Raw genomic sequence first — 19,126 nt, forward strand, 5'->3', positions numbered from 1 at the left:
ACTACTTCTAAATCATCTATTGTAGTCATAATACTACATTACACTTCTCAAAATCCTCCTGTTGTTCTTTATTGCTTTCTAAAGTAAGACTTTTGCATTTTTAGTATATATTATATAGTTAACATTTAAAGAAACAGAGGACTTCCCATGATGGGAAGTGTATGTATGTATGTATATATATATGGTGTGTTTTCTTTTCTGCCTTCCAACATAAAAAAGGAAGCCTGCAGAGGGAGAGACTCTTCTATTCACTGTTCCTAGCCCCTAAAATAGTGTCTGACACAGAGAAAGCTGTCAAAAAACATTTGTTGACTGAATGACTCTTGTATTTGGAACTCTTTAACTAGGCACAGGTAAATTATTACGGTCCTAAACAAATGCTTCAGCGATAACCCTTATCCGAAATTTTAAGGCTGCACATTCAGTATTTCCATGCTGAAACAATGAGTCATTTTTCACCAGTAGATGGTGATATACACACAGAAAAGATTCTTTACATTAGTAGTGTGCTTTTCTGCTGAGAGCTTTTACAGCTGTCATCTCATTTGATCTTCAAATCAACCTTGACAGAAGAAGGTACTATCCCCCTTAAATGATAAAGAATGCCTGAGATCTGTCAAGGGTCTTTTACTTAGTAGGTGGCAGAATAGGTATTGGAACTTTTTTTTTAATTTAATTCGTACGTGAACAAGTTTCTGCTATACCATGACAGGGCTTTAATATAAAAGTTAGACTTAGCCAGCATTGGTATATCCTGAAAATTGACTACTAACTAACAACTGAGTTATCTGGTACAAAGTTGAACATCCAACTCTACTACAAATCTAGAACTTGACCCTGGAACACATTTCCAGTCACTACCAGAAACTACACATACAAATAAATTTATTTATATAAGATAAGGGATTTGTGGTGCAAAATGAAAGTAATTTAAACTCACAGGTTAAATATCTCATGCTATTTAATTTAAAAATATTTTCCATCAAGTTTTTACCTGGAGCAAACAAGGAACAAGTTTATTAATCCAAATTTCACTGCTGGCCTTGGTGTATTTGCTTACATGAAGAGAACTGTCCAGAAAACCAACAACAGTAAAGGAAGGAAGAAGCATCATGGGACTGATTACTTTAGGAAACAAAATACCAGCGCCTAAACAGTTGGCTGTAGAGAGGGAAACAGGCGTGAAGAGCTGTTTTAGACATGATCTGTGTTTGATTCAGGAGGAAAGGGAATCATGAGCTCTGTACCTCTCCAGGCCGAATCTTAATGAAAAAGCTGCTACGTTTGTAAGAAATCTTCAGCACTTTGGGCCAAGGAAAGCGGTTAATTCTCAGCTTTTCTTTGTAAACCAGAAGGCCACTAGAGCAGACACCTAGGATGATATCCACGCCCTCCAAGTCCTGAGGAAAAAAGAGTTAGAATGTCAGTCTTGAGCCAAATGCTCAACATAGCTGACTCTTATTAGACAATCTGAAGCTATCAACAACCCAAAATAGTTACCCTAACAACTGTAACCCATGGAATTACTTGGTCTACGTCAAAATGTTGTTACTATACCGCGTTTTAAAAAAATCATCATTATTACCTATCATAACTATCTTTAAAATTCCAAATGACACTCCTTAATACTATTTCTATAATCTGCTCTAAGGAAATAATTCAAATCACAGAAAAAGCTTTATACATGATAATGTTCAGAATGTTTTAAGAGTGAAAAACTGTATATAACCTAAATATCCAAGCATTAGGCTTAAATTTTGTCCATCCATACAGTGAAATATGATGTAGCTGTTAAAATAGTTAGATTAGACTTTGGAAGATAAATGGGAAAATAACTATGTTGTTAACATTAAGTGAAATAAAGCAGGACAAAATTGCATATATAATTTGATTCCAAGAATATAAAAGATTTTCATAGAAGAAAGATGTGTACACCAAAATGGTAATAATGCCATTCTTTAGGTGGTACAATTACGAAATTTTTTTATTTTAGTTTTCTATACTTTAATTACAATAGACATGTATTGTCTTTTAAAAAGCATTCAAATGTCAAAAAACTAACACATGTATGTAAAAAATTCAAATAATACAGAAATGTGTAAAATTTTAAAAATCTACCCTCATCCTTCCATACTCTTTAACAGTAACCAGTACTACTTTGAAAATTTCCTGAATTATCCTATTTTCTAGGCACATACAATTATGTGTGCATAATACATATGTGTGTGCTGTGTGTGTGCTAAGTTACTTCAGTTGTGTCCAACTCTCTGTGACCTTATTGACTGTAGGCTGCCAAGGTCCTCTGTCAAAGGATTCTCCTGGCAAGAATACTGAAGTGGGTTGCCATTTCCTGCTCCAAGGGATCTTCCCAACCCAGGGATCGAACCATGTCTCTTATGTCTTCTGCATTGGCAGGTGGGCTCTTTACCACTAGCACCACATGGGAAACCCCAATATATACATACATACATGTAAATGTATTACTTATATATATATGTCACCTTTATAACGGAGAAGGCAATGGCACCCCACTCCAGTACTTTTGCTGGAAAATCCCATGGACGGAGGAGCCTGTTAGGCTGCAGTCCATAGGGTCGCTAGAGTCGGGCACGACTGAGCGACTTCACTTTCACTTTTCACTTTGATGCTTTGGAGAAGGAAATGGCAACCCACTCCAGTGTTCCTGCCTGGAGAATCCCAGGGACGGGGAAGCCTAGTGGGCTGCCGTCTATGGGGTCGCACAGAGTTGGACACGACTGAAGCGACTTAGCAGCAGCAGCACCTTTATAATGAGGAAAACAACTAGAAAAAAAATTAAAATTCAGTCCTTGAGGGTGGAAACTATATCTAACTCATTTCTGTATCACCCCAAATCCTGTTATTGACAATATGCTTGGTAAGTGTTTACATTGAGTTTGTCACCTGCCCGTATTATCAATCACAATTGATTCAAGGAAAATAAATTTCACCTGAGTTCATCTCTACAGCTGACTATTTATTTAGATAAGTAATAAAAACCCAACGTTACATGCTTCTAAATGACTCCTTTCCCCAAAATGAGTACAGAGAAACATATTAGTGTCTACATGTGCTATGTACAAGCACAACAGAGAGAAAAAGAAATAATATTCAGCTTCAACTCAATGACTACATAACACAATTTCCCAGAAGATGCCCCCTTAAGTTCTTAAAGCCTGTGGGTACAATTACATCCCTCTTTTAACTAGATGTTTTGAAGAAATAATTTGCTTTACAGCATTTGGCAAAGGAATATGCTGCCTGATTGCTCATGCATTCCTGATACCTACTGAATTCACACAAGCCTCCAGCAGAAATTGAGAAGCAAAACCTCACCAGTTCAGTTCTGGACCTGACCTGATCTTCCTACCATCTACTTCTGAGAGTCACAGAAGTTACAATACCCAGCCCCAAACAATCCAGAGCAACATCAAGAAAACTCACTAACATACATAGGAATCTTATTAGGGTTATTAGAAATCCAAATAAGGAAGAAACTTCAGATACAGATATTCAAGTTGGGAGAAGCCTGAAAGGTCACTTTAGTCCAATTACCACAAAATGTTTGAAGGTCCTTTTCTAAATTGCTACCAAGTGATTATTCTGCCTAACCTGGAATATCTCCAAAGAACTCTGTCCCTTCTGAGGTAGCCCATCCCACCTTTGAAATAGCTCTGTTAGACAAACTGCCCAACTGAGTCAAACAGTATCTCCCTGCAGCTCCCAGTTTACCTGCTCCAGTGCTACATCTTAGAGGCACAGTAAAACCTCTGCTTCACACACTAAACCCAGAAAGACTGCTATTATATCTTCCCTAAACTTTCCCTTCTGTGGGTTAAGTATCCCTATTCTTTTGCCTGTTTCTCACTGGACATGGGTTTGATTCATCGTATATCCTAGTTAAATTTCACTGAATGAACCTCCGATCATCCCTTGAGTCTTTTCCCTCACAAACTCCTCAACCTCCCCAGCCACTTCAGTAGCTGAAGGTGAGAGAAGTCAAGCGACATCCTGGCATTATTCACTGTGTTAGACTGTCTTGGGTTGAATGGGGATGAAAGCTCAAGTTTCCAGTTACCAGTGGTTCTCAAGTGAGCCATCTGTGTTCCTCCTGTGTGCATCAGAATCACCTGGAGAGCTTGTTAAAACAGAGAGCTGGGCCCTACCCCCAGAGTTTCTGATTCAGTAACTCTGGGATGGGAACTGAGATGAGCATTTCAAACAAGTTCCTAGACAATGCTAAGTGATTCTCAGATTCAAGCATGAAGGGATATTCATTAAATCTGGAGACTAAGCCTCTCCTCCACAGTCAATCAGAATATCTGGGAGGAGCTCAGGAATCGGTATACTTAACAAATACCCCAGGTGATTCTGAGGTAGGTAACTGGCTATGAAACAAGCCTCGCTGTCACTCTGCATTTGCAAATGTATCTGCATTTTAGGAAGTTACCATTTCTTCTGCTCTTGGCACTGTATCTTTTGATCTTTACAGTTGCTTAGGTGTGAAACCTCGTTCTGCTGGTGGAATTGCAAACAGGCAACTCAACTCATATACTTAATACCCTTGACTGATTCAATGGACAGACAACATTCTAACAAGAATTACTATCTCCTCTGAATGTTTCATAATACCCTAGGTAAAGGTTGGTATGAGGTACTATATGACACAGGTCTGATACATGCATATTAATAAGTTACCATTACCTTTGCTTTATGAAGGTCAACACCATACATAGACAACTTTTTGGCATTCTCAAGAAATTCCAGGTCAGCCTGAGCTGGAGTCATGGACCTTTGATAGAAGAAAAAAAAAAAAAGCTTTCAGTGTCAATGTTTATAATAATAGCATTTGTATATCACTTTTACTTTGCATAAACATATAAATGTATACATACCAATAGATATGTAGATGTATTTCATTTTCCTAAAAATAGAATATTATATATGGAAAAGGACTCATCCCTACCTGTGTCTAAATAATTGAAATATGCCTTAGAAAAAGAGCTCTTGGAGAAATAAAAAGTTACCAAAAAGCTATTAGAAGAAAAGTTTTTTTTTAATCCTACTAAAATTCTTTAAAACTGCCTCATCCACCATTAGTTCTGTTCCTCTCTCTCCTTAGCCCTTTTCTTCAACACACATAAACTCCTCCCACTAATTTATCTTGCCAAGGAGGTGACCAAATTAAATCCTCTGAGGGCATGATACAGTTTACAATATCCTCTTAGCTGCCCTTTTCTCTCCATATCCCTGAATTGAGTTATTATGGAAATTAAACAGGAGGGCAGCTGAAGTTGCTTAACTGGGGATTCTTAATGGGGGCAGGCTTGATGAAAAGAAAATTTCTGGTAACAGATGGTGTCCTGCCCACTGATCTAAACAAAATAAATTGGTTAATAGAAGCATGTAGATAAAAGGGCTGCTCTCTCTGTTATTAAGATGTCTTCATTACAAAGCATATAATGAATCAAATTTGTTTGAAAACAATCAGCCTCATAGTCTAAACACTCACTATGACAGTCTTTCCTTCTTCTTTATAACTTTCTTCTCTTTTGAAAAGAGCTCATGAGCTAGGTTGAGCTTTAAAGAAAAAGATATTACTCTTAGTGCTGCACAATTCAGGACCAATCAAATAGAACTTCATAGTAACAATAATGCAGCCACACCCCCGAAGAAAAACCACCGTAAATGCCTGTTTCCCAAAAGACTGCCTGCCTCAAGCTATGAAAAAGCAGCGGTGACCTATTCATTTAACAAGAGAAAGTCTCTTTCAAAACCATGTGTCTTTATCCTCATTAAAAAGAACAAAGGAGGACTTCCCGGTGGTTCAGTGGTTAAGACACCATGCTTCCAGTGCAGGGGGTGTGAGTTTAATTCCCGGCTGGGGACCTAAGATCCCACATGCTGCCTGGTGCCGCCAAAAAAGAAAAGAAGAACAAAGGGTTCCTTGGAATAACAAACCCCCTCCCCAATTAAAAAAAAAAAAAATCTGGAAAGAAACTGCATACTTGTTAATGACTCAGCATCCCTGAATAAAAACTTCTGCAAGCACAAAAATATCACACCTGAATGCTATTAATGACTAAAATTGAACATACACACAAAAAGAACGGGGAAATAAGCACTTGAACAAGCAATTTTGCATGTTCAACTCATTAAGAACGTCTCAGGAAAGTTTTACAGTTTTTTCTCTCACTTTAATTATACACGTTTCTAGTTAAGGTTACTCCCACTTTCCAGATTTGGGGCATTTTGTTGTTGTTGTTAGTATTATTGATAGCTTGAAGTTTAGAATTTGAAGCTGGAATGGAGCTAGATTATAGAGTCCAACACTTTCATTCTGCTGATAAAGAAATAGGGCTCAAGGGATTACATGATCATGGGCAAGTTATAAGTCTTAGTTTAAGGCAGCAGGCTTTAGCCAGGACCCAAGTCACATCATTAGAGCTGGCTCCTGCACTTAAGAGTATGACATCAATCTCCTATAAAGTAAGAACTGTAATAATACCTACTTCCTGAGACTAGTATCAGAAATGATTTTTTTTTAATCTTTGGATGTAGCTGGAGCGTGTGTGTGTACTTATTTACATCTCTATCTATCTATCCATCCATCTATGCATCAGAAACAGTTTTTGCTGAAACCTGCAGTTTTAACGCAATACCATAGGAGTCATTTTAGTTTCCTTCTCACTATAATTTCTACCTCCCTTTACTGACAGTCAGAAACTTGACTCCCATTATCCTTACTACACTAATTTGATCAACCCCGCCCTGCTCCCCCATACAGAACCAATCTCTACCTCCTGCCACTGACTCCTCCCCGACATGGATGCCCTCTTCACTGGCTTAGACTCTGAATTCCCCATGATAGGCTGCTTCCCACACGTGTCCTCACTCAGATTCTGACCCCTGGGGTTAGGCTATCCCTTCCATAGACATCTTCACCCTGCTCAGGATTCAACACCGGTATCAGGTACCACTCCATACGGATGTCCTCTGCAGGCCTTACCCTTACATGGACGCCCTTCTCACTCTCTTCTGCGTCTGATAACCACAACCACGTGCCCACCCATGACTCCCTTTTCATCCTATTTGAGCTCTGACTTCTCCTGCAAGGCTGGCCCCCCACAACAAACACTCTCCTCACCCTGCTTAGGCCCCAGTATCCCCAACCAGACTGCCTCCCAGCATGGATGACTATCTTGCTCTATCCCACCTAATGGCTGTAGAACACAATTGATTCAGGAAGCTTTTTCTGATTATAAAAATCATACATTCATTGTATAAAATTTGGAAAATATCTTTAAGAGCATAAAAAAAAAAAAACAGAAGAAAGTTTCCCATAATCCCACCAACCACAGATACCTGTGCATGTCAATGCAATCATATTTTACAATTAAACCACAAATTAAACTTAATTATTTTTGACTCAATGTTTTAAAGATTGTGTTTTTTCCTATATTTTCCAAGACTCTTGAAAATAGTAACAAACTAGCTGGAAAGAGATTAGACAGCTCTAAACTATTAGGAGTACTGTTTTGAATTAATTCAGTACCACTTAATAATTTACTATTTGAAATTATTGCAGCTTACAAGAAGTACCTAACCGGAGAGTTTGGCACAGGTTAATTTTCGCTCATTAAAAAGAGAAGTTATAACAAAGTTTCCCTGTATTTATTTTGAGCAAACTGAGTCAGGATACAGAGCCACTCAGTGAGTTCCAGTGTTAAATGACAGCTTTTTTTCCTTTTTTTTTTAAATGGGAAAAGCTGCTTTATTCAGGAAGCCAGCAACCTAGGAAGATGGTGGACTAATGTCCTAAAATCATCTCCAAGTTGCTCGTTAGGAGACAAGGGTTTTTAAGGCATCGTGAGGGAGGGGGTACAGTTTGCATGATCAGCTCGTGTACAATTCTCAGGTTGGTTGGCATAAAGGCAAAGTTTCAAGCATCACCCATCTTCTGGATTTCAACCAATTTGGGGTCCACATGCTTGCAAGTCAACAGTTTTCATCTGGTGGGGGATGTGACAGCCTTTTAATAACATTGTTGCATCTCCAGATTAAAGACTGTGGTTTCAAATAATTACGTAGGGGACAAGTGACAACTTTACATTATCTTCCTAGTCCCCATAAATGTAGGACAATTAATTTTAAGCCTTGATTTGCTAGTGTACGTTTAATGTGAATTATAGCTTCACAGTTTCTGTCTTGGCAAACAAAGAGCCACTACTAAGGATTCCATGTATGTAGACTGTCTTCTCTTTATCTGAGGAATGGGATCAACACATAGTAAATGCTTCTGCCTAAGCAGAAGTCTCTTTGGACTGGTTAAAATGTCACATTGTCAGGACATAATTAAAATTCCCATTTGGCTTTCTGTTTGTGAGGACTGCCAATCTTTCCAAAAAGGAGCAAGTAAATTCCAAGATGACAGACCTCTAAATTTTCTGATCATGGAGATACATCACTGCTCAATTTCTACCCATACACCTCACAGAACATCAACTGGAACATATCCATCCATCTGTCCTCTGAGATCGTTTCACCTATTTGGATTTAAAGTCAGTTCCAAAAAGCAGTTCTCTAAACCCAGACTCACACTCATTACTAGCAAAATGGAATAAGAATTATTATTTTCCTAACAAATATTGGAAATTTTACTATATACTAATCATTGTACAAAGCACTTTACATGAATTTCTGATTAAATAATCACAGAATTCACACTATCATCCTTTTGTTTCAGATGGAAAAATGGAAACTTGGAGAGCTTAGGTAACTAGCATGCATGTGTGCTACGGTTGCTGCAGTTGTGTCCAGCTCTTTTCGATCCTGTAGACTCTAGCCCGCCAGGCTCCTCTGTCCAGGGGATTCTCCAGGCAAGAGCACTGGGAGTGGGTTGCCATGCCCTCCTCCAGGGGATCTTCCCAACTCAAGGACTGAACCTGGGTCTCCTGCATTTCAGGCAGATTCGTTACCATCTAAACCACCAGGGAAGCCTGGGAAGCCCTTAAGTAACTTACTAAGAATCATAAAGCTAATAAGGAATGGAGACTGAATTCAAAGTAAGACAGGCTGACTCCTGAGCCCAGGCTTTTGCCTTAGTGCCTAGCTCAGTGGTTCTCAAAATTTTGACCTCAGGATCCCTTCCCTCTCAATAATTACTGAGGACTCTAAAGAGCTTTTATTAAATGTGGGTTATTTCTATCAATATTTACTATAATGGAAGGTAAAACTAATAAAATTTGAAACTGATTAAATCTTTAAAGAATAACAATAAAAAACTCATATTTTAACAACTTTTTTAAAAATAACAACATTTTCCCAAACTGTTGTTAAGCAGCGGCATTGTTTTCCATATTTATAAAAATTTTTTTAATGTGTGACTTAGAAGACAGCTGGATTCTCCTGTCTAACTACTTCTGAATTCAATCTATTGCAATAGTTGAATTTGGTTGTAGTATATGAAGAAACCTGAGCTCATACAGATATGTAGTTGGAAAATGAAGAATTGATGATTAAAAATCTTCTTTGATACTTACTACACTAAAACTCAACAATGGCAATTTTCTAAGGGGGTTTCCAATGTGAAATCTGAAGACATAATGGTGAACTTCTGTAACCTGTTATATTAAAATCCATTGGCCTATCTTGCCTTTTGAATGGACTTTTTATTGTTATGCATGATTTTGTAACATCATGCATTTCATATCTGAAAAATATTGGCTGACTGAATAATCCAAGTCCTCCAAATGCTGACACATATCATTGTACAGTATTAAAAGAAGATAATCACATTCATTAAAGTCATCACCAACTCCATCAGAAAAGTCTTTTAAGTAGTTGGAGCCTGTCAAGACCATGATGGCAAATATAAGTTTTACAAAATTCTAATTTTCTCTTAAAAGCTTGAATTTTATCATTAGCAACAAACAGTCAGTTGTTTACCAACCCTTAAAGGACTGGCTCATTTCTTTTTTTTTGAGAAAATGTATGCCAAACAACCAAGTCTGAATAATCATAATCATTAATCATAGTTATTTTTTTTCAAACGAAAAAGGTGTTGCACTAAAAAAAAGTGACGAATTCAGCTGAGAATGTAAAACAATTATACAAGTGTTTTTCCTCAAGATAACTGTTGTACCTCAGTATGCAGCACAAGTGCTTTCTGGGTACTTCCTGTTAAATCACACAGAATATTAAACAGAATGTATTTAAGATTTAAAATAATCAATACTTTTTACTACTTCATCATGAAAATTTTTAAGTGAACAGGCAGATTTTAAAATATTTCACCTTTCAACTGCAAGTTAAAAAATAAAAGTGCACCCTAGTGAAGCATACAATGACCAGTAGTACAGTTTGGTGCCAACTGCCTTGATTTGTGCTCCACCATTTCAACAAAGGGCTTCCCAGGTGGTGCAGCAGTAAAGAATCTACCTGCCAACACAGGAGACACAGGTTCAATCCCTGGTCAGGAATATCCCCTGGAGTAGGAAATGGCAACCCATTCTTGTCTGGAAAATTCCATGGACAGAGGAGCATGGCAGGCTACAGGCCATAGGGTCACAAAGAGTCAGACATGACTGAAGTGACTGAGCACACATGGCTTAATTCAAACAGTGGTTATAAAGACTGAATATGATACTATACATAAAGTGCTTAGCATGGTATCTGGCACATAATAACACACACATAATAATTAGCTGCTTATGATATGATGATGACTATGTTAACAATGCATAAAGGAGAATAAGCATTGCATGAAATTTAGACTGCAAAGTCCTCCCAAACCTGAAATTCCATTATGATCAAATATATGTCAAAATCATCAGAGACAGAAGTAAGGCATCAATCATAATCTAACACCACTATTTTCTGCTGTTGTGCTCCACAGCAGCAGTAAAATATTTTCTTTTACCATTTTATTGATTGCTCAAAGATTATACTACTAATAAAAATTATTTTTAAATTATTAGATAAAAAGAACACTTCCCTACAATCCTGACATTCTAACAAATAATTTTAATTGCTTCTTCTACCACTTACTTTTGCATACATGTATTTGTGTGCATAATTACATATTTTACATATATATATAAATTTCTAGAATTATAATCAGAATATTAATAAGTTTCTTAAACACATATTTTGCACTTCCCTGGTGGCTCAGCAGTAAAGAATCCACCTACAGTGCAGAAGACATAGGTTCAGTCCCAAGGTTGAGAAGATCTCCTGGAGAAGGGAATGGCTACCCACTGCAGTATTCTTGCCTGGGAAATCTCATTGACAGAGGAACCTGGTGGGCTATAGTCCATGGGGGTCACAAGAGCTGGATACAATGTAGTGACTAAACTGCCATCACCAAACACATATTTAAGGACAATACAACATCCTTTAAGTTAGAATCATCAACTAGTTGACAGTGATTCATTAGTGCTCTTAGATATCAAAGTATTGTAATGTATATACCCAAACTTGAAAAACTAACCTTGGCAATTATCTGTAGAAACAGCATGATCTCATTAGAGTGGGGTAATTGTTATAAGACTACTGTTACATAGATGAAAGACTTTAAAGTTCTTATTATGGTTCTCATGACTGAGGGACTGGAACCTACAGCGGGAATAAGGCAACTAGAACTGGGGGACCTTGAGTTAACACTCTTTTATCTGAAGCATCTTAATCCATGCAATCCTATTGAAACCACTCTAAGGAAAATAAGATGGTTCAACAGCTAGATAGACTACTGTATGACCATTCGGGATTTCTCAGCAGTGTGACCTTCAAGGGCATCCTAGCCTAATTCATGCTAACATAATTCAAGGTGCCAACTCAAGGCCAGGATCAGACATTCTCCTTGATATGCCTTAGGCAGCTGGTAAAATTTAGCTCGGAGAAGTCACTCATATAACAATGGGATATATTGTAGAAAGAAACACTTTTTTTCTGGGACATTAATATTAGCTAATGTTTATTAAATTTTTACTGTGTGTAAGACGTTGTATTAAGTTTTTACACCTATGACATTTTCTAACCCTATGGATCACCCTATTTCCTCTGAGGTAATGATCTCTATCAGACATATAAGGAATCTGAGGTTCAGAGAGATTAAGTGAATTACCTGAGGTCACAAGGCTAGGACCAAGCAGAACAAAAATTCAACCCAGCTCAGTCTGACTAAAGCTCTTGTTCTTGACCACTGTGTTATATCTCTCACATTACCAATTATTTTCAAGAAAAAAAAAATTAGTGAATTCAAGAAAGAATTTTAAAATATCTTCAGGGGTTTTATGAGGCCTCTTAAGTCTATTCTTGCACAAAGACCCCAAGTTAAGAACCTCTGCTCTAAAGATCTCAAGGTCATCTAATACAGTATAATACATTTAAATCTAAAAAAGAAAAGGTAAAAGGCAATAGTAATAATAGCTTCCATTTATTGAGCACCTGCTATGTGTCAGCCACTGTGCTTAGTGCTTTACATATATTACCTCATTTAGTTTTCATCCAACAGTGCAGCACCATTACTCCAAAAACTTAGGTTCAGAAGGCCTAGAATCCCAAAGAACTGGGAGGGGACTGAGCTCAAGCTGACTCTTTCTCTGTCACCAGTTCCCACTGAGACGAACACTAAAATCATCCCAGGTCAAGGATTTAAACTTACTGTCAAAGTGAAGACAGCTCAAACTCTGGAAACATATTTACCTGTACGACTTATGCAGTTCCATGACCTTCTCTTCAAGTTCCTTGGTCTGATTTGGGGCCAGTTTAAAATCACTAACATAATCTGCGCCATGGAGTTCTGGGTCATAGTCTCCCAGCTCAGACTGGATAGTGTAAGAACCTAGTAACGCTAAGGTTGCGAAGGAACAGGGCAGACGTCCTGAAACTATGTCCTGCCGAAGCTGAAGACATAGGTAATACCTATAGCCAAAAGAGAAAAGACGTTACTGTGTCAGTGACAGAAACAATAACAAAATATATAGAGAGAGAAAGGAAGAAAATGGGAAAGACAGGGAGGGAGGGAGGAAGAAAAAGAGCAACTAAGTAAAGATGAGTTAATATTAACAAACTGTTCAATCTAAGCAGAAGGTATATGGTTGTTCATTGTACTGTTTCAGTGTCAGATAGCCCAAACTGGGTTCTTTCAATTTAATCATACCTTCCAGTTTTCCTGTTTGGTAAAAGTCTGAATTGGTTAACTCAGTCAGAACAAGGGCTAAGGAGGTCAGGGCCATGATTAATTAGAATCATATCTCGGCTTTGACTATAATAAGATATTGAATAACATATGCATCAGCAATCATTTTTGCTGTCTATGATTAGTCACTACATACATGTTTTTTAAAAGTCAGAACAATGCCAATCAAATCATTTGCTGCGTCGCTTCAGTCGTGTCCGACTCTGTGCGACCCCATGGACTGCAGCCCACCAGGCTTCTCCGTCCATGGGATTCTCCAGGCAAGAACACTGGAGTGGGTTGCCATTTCCTTCTCCAATGCATGAAAGTGGAAAGTGAAAGTGAAGTCGCTTAGTCGTGTCTGACTCTTAGCGACCTCATGGACTGCAGCCTACCAGGCTCTTCCGTCCATGGGATTTTCTAGGCAAGAGTACTGGAGTGGGTTGCCATTGCCTTCTCCAATCAAATTATTAAGAGTCTTCAACTCCTCTAAAACATAGGTAGTTAGTACAGAATTTTAGGGATTTGTTATTTGTATATATAATAAACCTTAACAAAGAAAGATGAGTAAGCAGCAACTCTAAGAGAAAGTATTACTTGTGAAACAGAAATAACCAAGATAACTTTTTCAGACAGAGATATGGCATCTCAACTTCAAGAATGTACTAAGAATAACTAGATAACTTTTTTAATGGTATAGACACTTAACAACCAGACTTTTTAGGAGTCTTAGGTTATTCTCTTATTTGGGAGAGTATATGTGTCTGAAATCAGACGGTTGACAGCAAAATCAGAATTAGAAAGTAGTTTCTCAACAACAATTTGATTGAACAAACACTGCCAAATACCTACTATGTATATATAAGGCTCTACATAAGATGCTATGAATAGAAATATTTACTGTAGTACTTTTTATTAGATATTGTTCTTCCATTTTCCTTTTTTGCTAATATTTACATAGAATCCAATAAAGGACACTTTCTTAAAAGGAATCAGTTAGCTGTTTTTAAAGAGTACAAGATTTATTTCATAAATTAAGCAGGCCCAAAAATTACTGAGAAAGATCCAATTCATGTATCTAATCCTACAATTTAAAAGAGGAATAGGAAGAAAAAATAAGAACACTGAGACTTTAGTTTTTTTGATCCCTTAAAAAAGAACATCACGAGAGAAGAGTATTTAAAACAAAAAAACAGCAGAGCCCTATTCTGCCACTCTATTTGTGTCCTATTCTTTGGAGGATGGCATGGTTTATAGAGTCCCTGTCAACAGCATGGCATAATATCCTTGATAAGCAAGGTTAATTCCCTGCCAATTTCCTCCAGGTAAGTCACAGATATTTGAGGTTTTTTGCCTCACTTATTTGTAAGCCTGCCTTGAAGTGACTAGAAATTTTTTATCTTAGGTTTAATAATTCATCATTTTTCTTTAATTCTGAATGAAGAACTCCCTGGACCTTATGATAATGAAATTACTTATTACATATTTAACTTAATACATTATTTACCTTGTTATATCTTCTGTTAACTGTGCTGGGTCAGGTGGGTAAAACTTTACATTAAATGTGAAATTCCAGGGGACACCTGTAAAAATAAGCGAAGAATTTTATACTTATGTCCAAGTTTCTGGTTGTTAGAATTACCTAAAAGTATTTTTTTTTGATCTTTTTTTCCCCTGAGGTCTTCTAATATTGATACTTCTTTGCTCTGTGGATAAAATACTACCCTTATTTAAAAAGAAAAATAAGAAAGTTGTTTAGAGACCATCTAAGAAGTTATCTCATTTTTTATTACCAGACTTAATAGTTTTGCTTATAAAATAATATAAGCAAAATAACATGAAACTATCCTCTAGGTCAACATGTTTGTAGCAATGGTTTTCAAAATGTGATCTATATACCACTCTGGGTCCTTAAAAGCCCTGCAAGTGATTCATGGATGTTTTCTTTTGGTATTGGTATTATTTATTTGTGACATCTCTCAATATTATGTCAAATAAACAAAAAACATTCTTCCCAGTCATATGGGTGAGATTAGGAGATTACTTTAGAAATAGGAAGGAAGAGGCAATATACGTGGCTCTTAGAAACTATAGCTCTAATAAAATATTTTGGGTATGAAAACTACAAGAGTTCAATCCTAAAACTCATACAAGTGTTTTACACTTTTCATATGCAATGAAAATCAGGGATTATGAGTAAAAATTAAGTGGAGAATGCATTTCAGTTTCTCCAGCTATGTGCTACCAGTTCTAGGTTTTTCTAACGTGACTGTTAGTTTCCCAAACGGCAGTGCCTGATCTTAGTAGGATTGGTTATGATGCTGAGAGCTGCATTTAGTTCAGTACTTACTGCATTACCAGGCATTAAGCTGGCTCTCTTATACTTCATTTTATTTATGAAGAAATAGAGGCTTAAGAAAATACATAGCTAATGAATCCAGGGTTCTCTTACTCCAAACCCCATGCTTTTAACCATTGGACTCTATACCCTATAACATACATCCGTTTCAAACATTGTTATGTTTTACATCCATAGTATTTAATCTCCAAATATCATTTTTATTACTATTGGTTGCAATGACAAAATGCAAATTACAACCTGAAGTAGTTTGAATGTCTTAATGAATATGTAGTTTTAAACATCTGAAACATTTAATACAAGAGTCTCTTGGAAATGGTTGAAATTTTCCTTCAAAAATTGAGTTAAAAGGCAAATTCCAGACAGTACAACAAACCTGTCTCAAATCTAGTCACTCTTAATGTCTACTATCAGCTCACTTTCAATGCTTCTTCATATCCCCAAAACTTAAAATGGAACTTAGATTAGAAAAGCAACCACATAATTGTTTCTCATAAAAGGGGCAAATGGATAGGGGGGCAGTATTTACAGTTCAAATACTGTAAAACATTGTCTATTGTTTCATTTTCTGATACGATAAAAACATCAATCTAATCACCGTTAACTCATAATTCCCACATAGGCTTTTTAAAAAGGTGACTTCCATGCTACCTATAAAAAAAAGTATTGGCTAAAGGAAATCAATATGGGAAACAAGATAGCTTAAAAAATGTTCAATAAATGTGAATTCAGCATTTAAGAACTTTAAACATAAATTTAGTTGTTTCATAACATACATAAATGGCAATTTTTTAATAGGGTAGGAAGACTAACATTAAGGAAAGCAAATAAGCAACAGTTTACAAAGTGTGATTTTTTCCCCCCTCTTTGAGCTAACTGATATAAAAAGCTTGATATCACCCACAGTTGGTAGGGAAAATAAGTACTTTCTTCCATTGCTGATGTGAATATAAAATGGTAGGACACTGCAGAGAACAACTGACAACGTCTATCAAAATGTAAAATGTATATGCCCTTTCACCCAGCAGTTCCACTTCCATAAATGTATCTAAACACACACTTAAAAGTGGTCACGTGATACACGTGCAAGACATTGTAACAGGGTCTGGAAACAACCTAAATGTACTTATTTAGCAAGCAAAGGTTACATCAAACGTGACATGCTGTGGAGTGAAAAAAAAATCAAGGCAAAGAACAGTACACATAGAAAGCAACTGCAAAAGGTGGGGGTAGAAAAAAGTACATATTACAGGAATGATTATCTAGGCAAAGATTTTCCCTATGAGGATACACAGTAAACCGGGTACAGTAGCTACAAAACTAGAAAGGGGAACTCCTGGGGAGAGAAACTGAGAGGTGAGGGCAAAGTGGGAAGAGAGAGACCCATTTTCACTATATACTCTTTTATACCACTTGAACACACTTTGTGTGTGTGTGCATACACACACATTTTCTAAAGGGTAATCTTTGTCTCCCACTATAAAGGAAATTCCTGAAGGTAAGATTTTTTTTTTTCTGTTTTATATATGGTATATACCCCGAGCACCTGTAACAGTGCTTGGCATATCACAGATGCTCAAGAAATATTTGTTGAGTGAACAAATGACATAAAGTAATGATCTCACAGCTTTGTTGTGAAGGTCACATGAGAAGGCTGCTGCCGTTGGTGCGTCACTAAGTTGTCTCCGACTCTTTGTGACCCCCAAGGACTGTAGCTCGCCAGGTTCCTCTGTCCTCCACTATCTCCTGCAGTTTGCTCAAATTCATGCCCATAAAGTCAGTGATGCTATCTAACCATCTCATCCTCTGTCACCCTCTTCTCCTTTTGCCTTCAATTTTTCCCAGAAACAGGATGTTTTCCAATGAGTCAGTTGTTCACATCAGGTGGCCAAAGTATTAGAGCTTCACCAGGACCAATTTGCTTTAGGATTGACTGGTTGGATCTCCTTGCAGTCCAAGGGACTCTCAAGAGTCTTCTCCAGCACCACAAGTTGAAAGCATCAATTCTTTGGCGCTCAGCTTTCTTTATGGTCCAACTCTCACATCTGTACATGACTACTGGAAAAACCATCGCTTTGACTATAAAGACCTTTGTTGGCAAAGTGATGTGTCTGCTTTTTAATATGCTGTCTAGGTTTGTTAAGCCTTTTCTTCCAAGAAGCAAGTGTCTTTTAATTACGTGGGTGCAGTGACCATCCCCAGTGATTCTGGAGCCCAAGAAAAGAAAATCTACTGCTGCTTCCACTTTTTCTCCTCTATTTGCCATGAAGTAATGGGACTGGATGCTATGATCTTAGTTTTCTGATTGTTGAGTTTCAAGCCAGCCTTTTCACTCTCTTATTTCATCCTCATCAAGAGGCTCTTTAGCTTCTCTTCACTTTCTACCATCAGAATGGTGTCATCTGCATATCTGAGGTTATTGGTATTTCTCCTGGCAATCTTGATTCCAGCTTGTGATTCATCCAGCCTGGCATTTCACATGATATACTCTGCATATAAGTTAAATAAGCAGGGTGACAGTATACAGCCTTGTTGTACTCATTTCCCAATTTTGAACTAGAAAAAAATGGAGACTGGAAAAGCTCTAATATTTTTTAACACTAAAATTTCTGCCTTCTACCTCAGCAAAACTTTAATGATGTTCCTGACAAAAGTGTGTAACCTGAAGATTCATATACCATGAGGAAACATCAGACAAACTCAAAGTGACCACTCACAAAATAACTAGCATGGACTCTGCAAAACTATCAATGTTATGAAATATTTTAAAGACTAAGGAATTGTTTCAGATTAAAGAAAACTAGAGCAATGTGACAACTGAATGCAAAGCATCACCTTGCATTTTCGCTATAAAGAATATTATTGACACAAGTAACAAACAAGGTCCATAATTTATAGTATTGTTTCAATGCTAACTTCCAGCTTTTAGTAATTGTATTATGGCTATGAGAGAAAAATCCTAGCTTTTAGGATATGCAAACTGAAGTTTTTAGGGGTAGAAAGCTATTGCAACAGCAATTCACTCTTTTTTCTTTTTAACTGAGGTGGAATTCACATAATATTAACCATTTTAAAGTATACAATTTAGTACATTTAATGATACAATTCACTGGCACTTAGTATATTCACAATGTTGTATAACCATCACCTCTATCTATTTCAAAACGTTTTCATCACCCACAAAGGAGACTCTGTAGCCATTAAACAATCGCTACTCCCTTGCCACCCTCCTCCTAGCCCCTGGAAACCTCTAGTCTGCTTTCTGTCTCTATGGATCTATACTTCATATGAATGGAATCAAACAATATGTGGCCTTTTACGTCTGGCTTCTCTCATTTAGCATCATGTTTGAAGCTTATCTATGCTGCAGGATGTATCAGTGTTCCATTCCTTTTTGAGAATAAACAATATTCCATGGTATACATGGAATATATATAACATATATATATATATATATATCCATCATTCATTGGTGGACATTTGGGTTATTTTCTCCTTTTTGCTATTGTGAATAGTGCTGCTATGATGCAACTTACTCTTAACTGGTTCAGAAAAAAGGTCATGTGTGT

General features: G+C 37.0%; 1 protein-coding gene across 19 annotated transcripts in view; it reads right to left on the bottom strand.

Annotated features, from left to right (window-relative positions):
• Nucleotides 1-19,126, bottom strand: part of EPB41 (erythrocyte membrane protein band 4.1) — a 181,542-nt gene that overhangs the window by 66,303 nt on the left and 96,113 nt on the right. For all 19 annotated transcript variants that reach the window (XM_027518448.1, XM_027518438.1, XM_027518362.1 and 16 more), the window contains 4 exons: nt 14,706-14,781; nt 12,724-12,942; nt 4,723-4,810; nt 1,248-1,400 (listed from right to left, as the gene is read on the bottom strand). In XM_027518448.1, the coding sequence (XP_027374249.1) occupies nt 1,248-1,400; nt 4,723-4,810; nt 12,724-12,942; nt 14,706-14,781 (536 nt within the window). The remainder of the gene's footprint in view (nt 1-1,247; nt 1,401-4,722; nt 4,811-12,723; nt 12,943-14,705; nt 14,782-19,126) is intronic.

This window comes from Bos indicus x Bos taurus, chromosome 2, assembly GCF_003369695.1.
Source record: "Bos indicus x Bos taurus breed Angus x Brahman F1 hybrid chromosome 2, Bos_hybrid_MaternalHap_v2.0, whole genome shotgun sequence".
Lineage (NCBI taxonomy): Eukaryota > Metazoa > Chordata > Mammalia > Artiodactyla > Bovidae > Bos > Bos indicus x Bos taurus.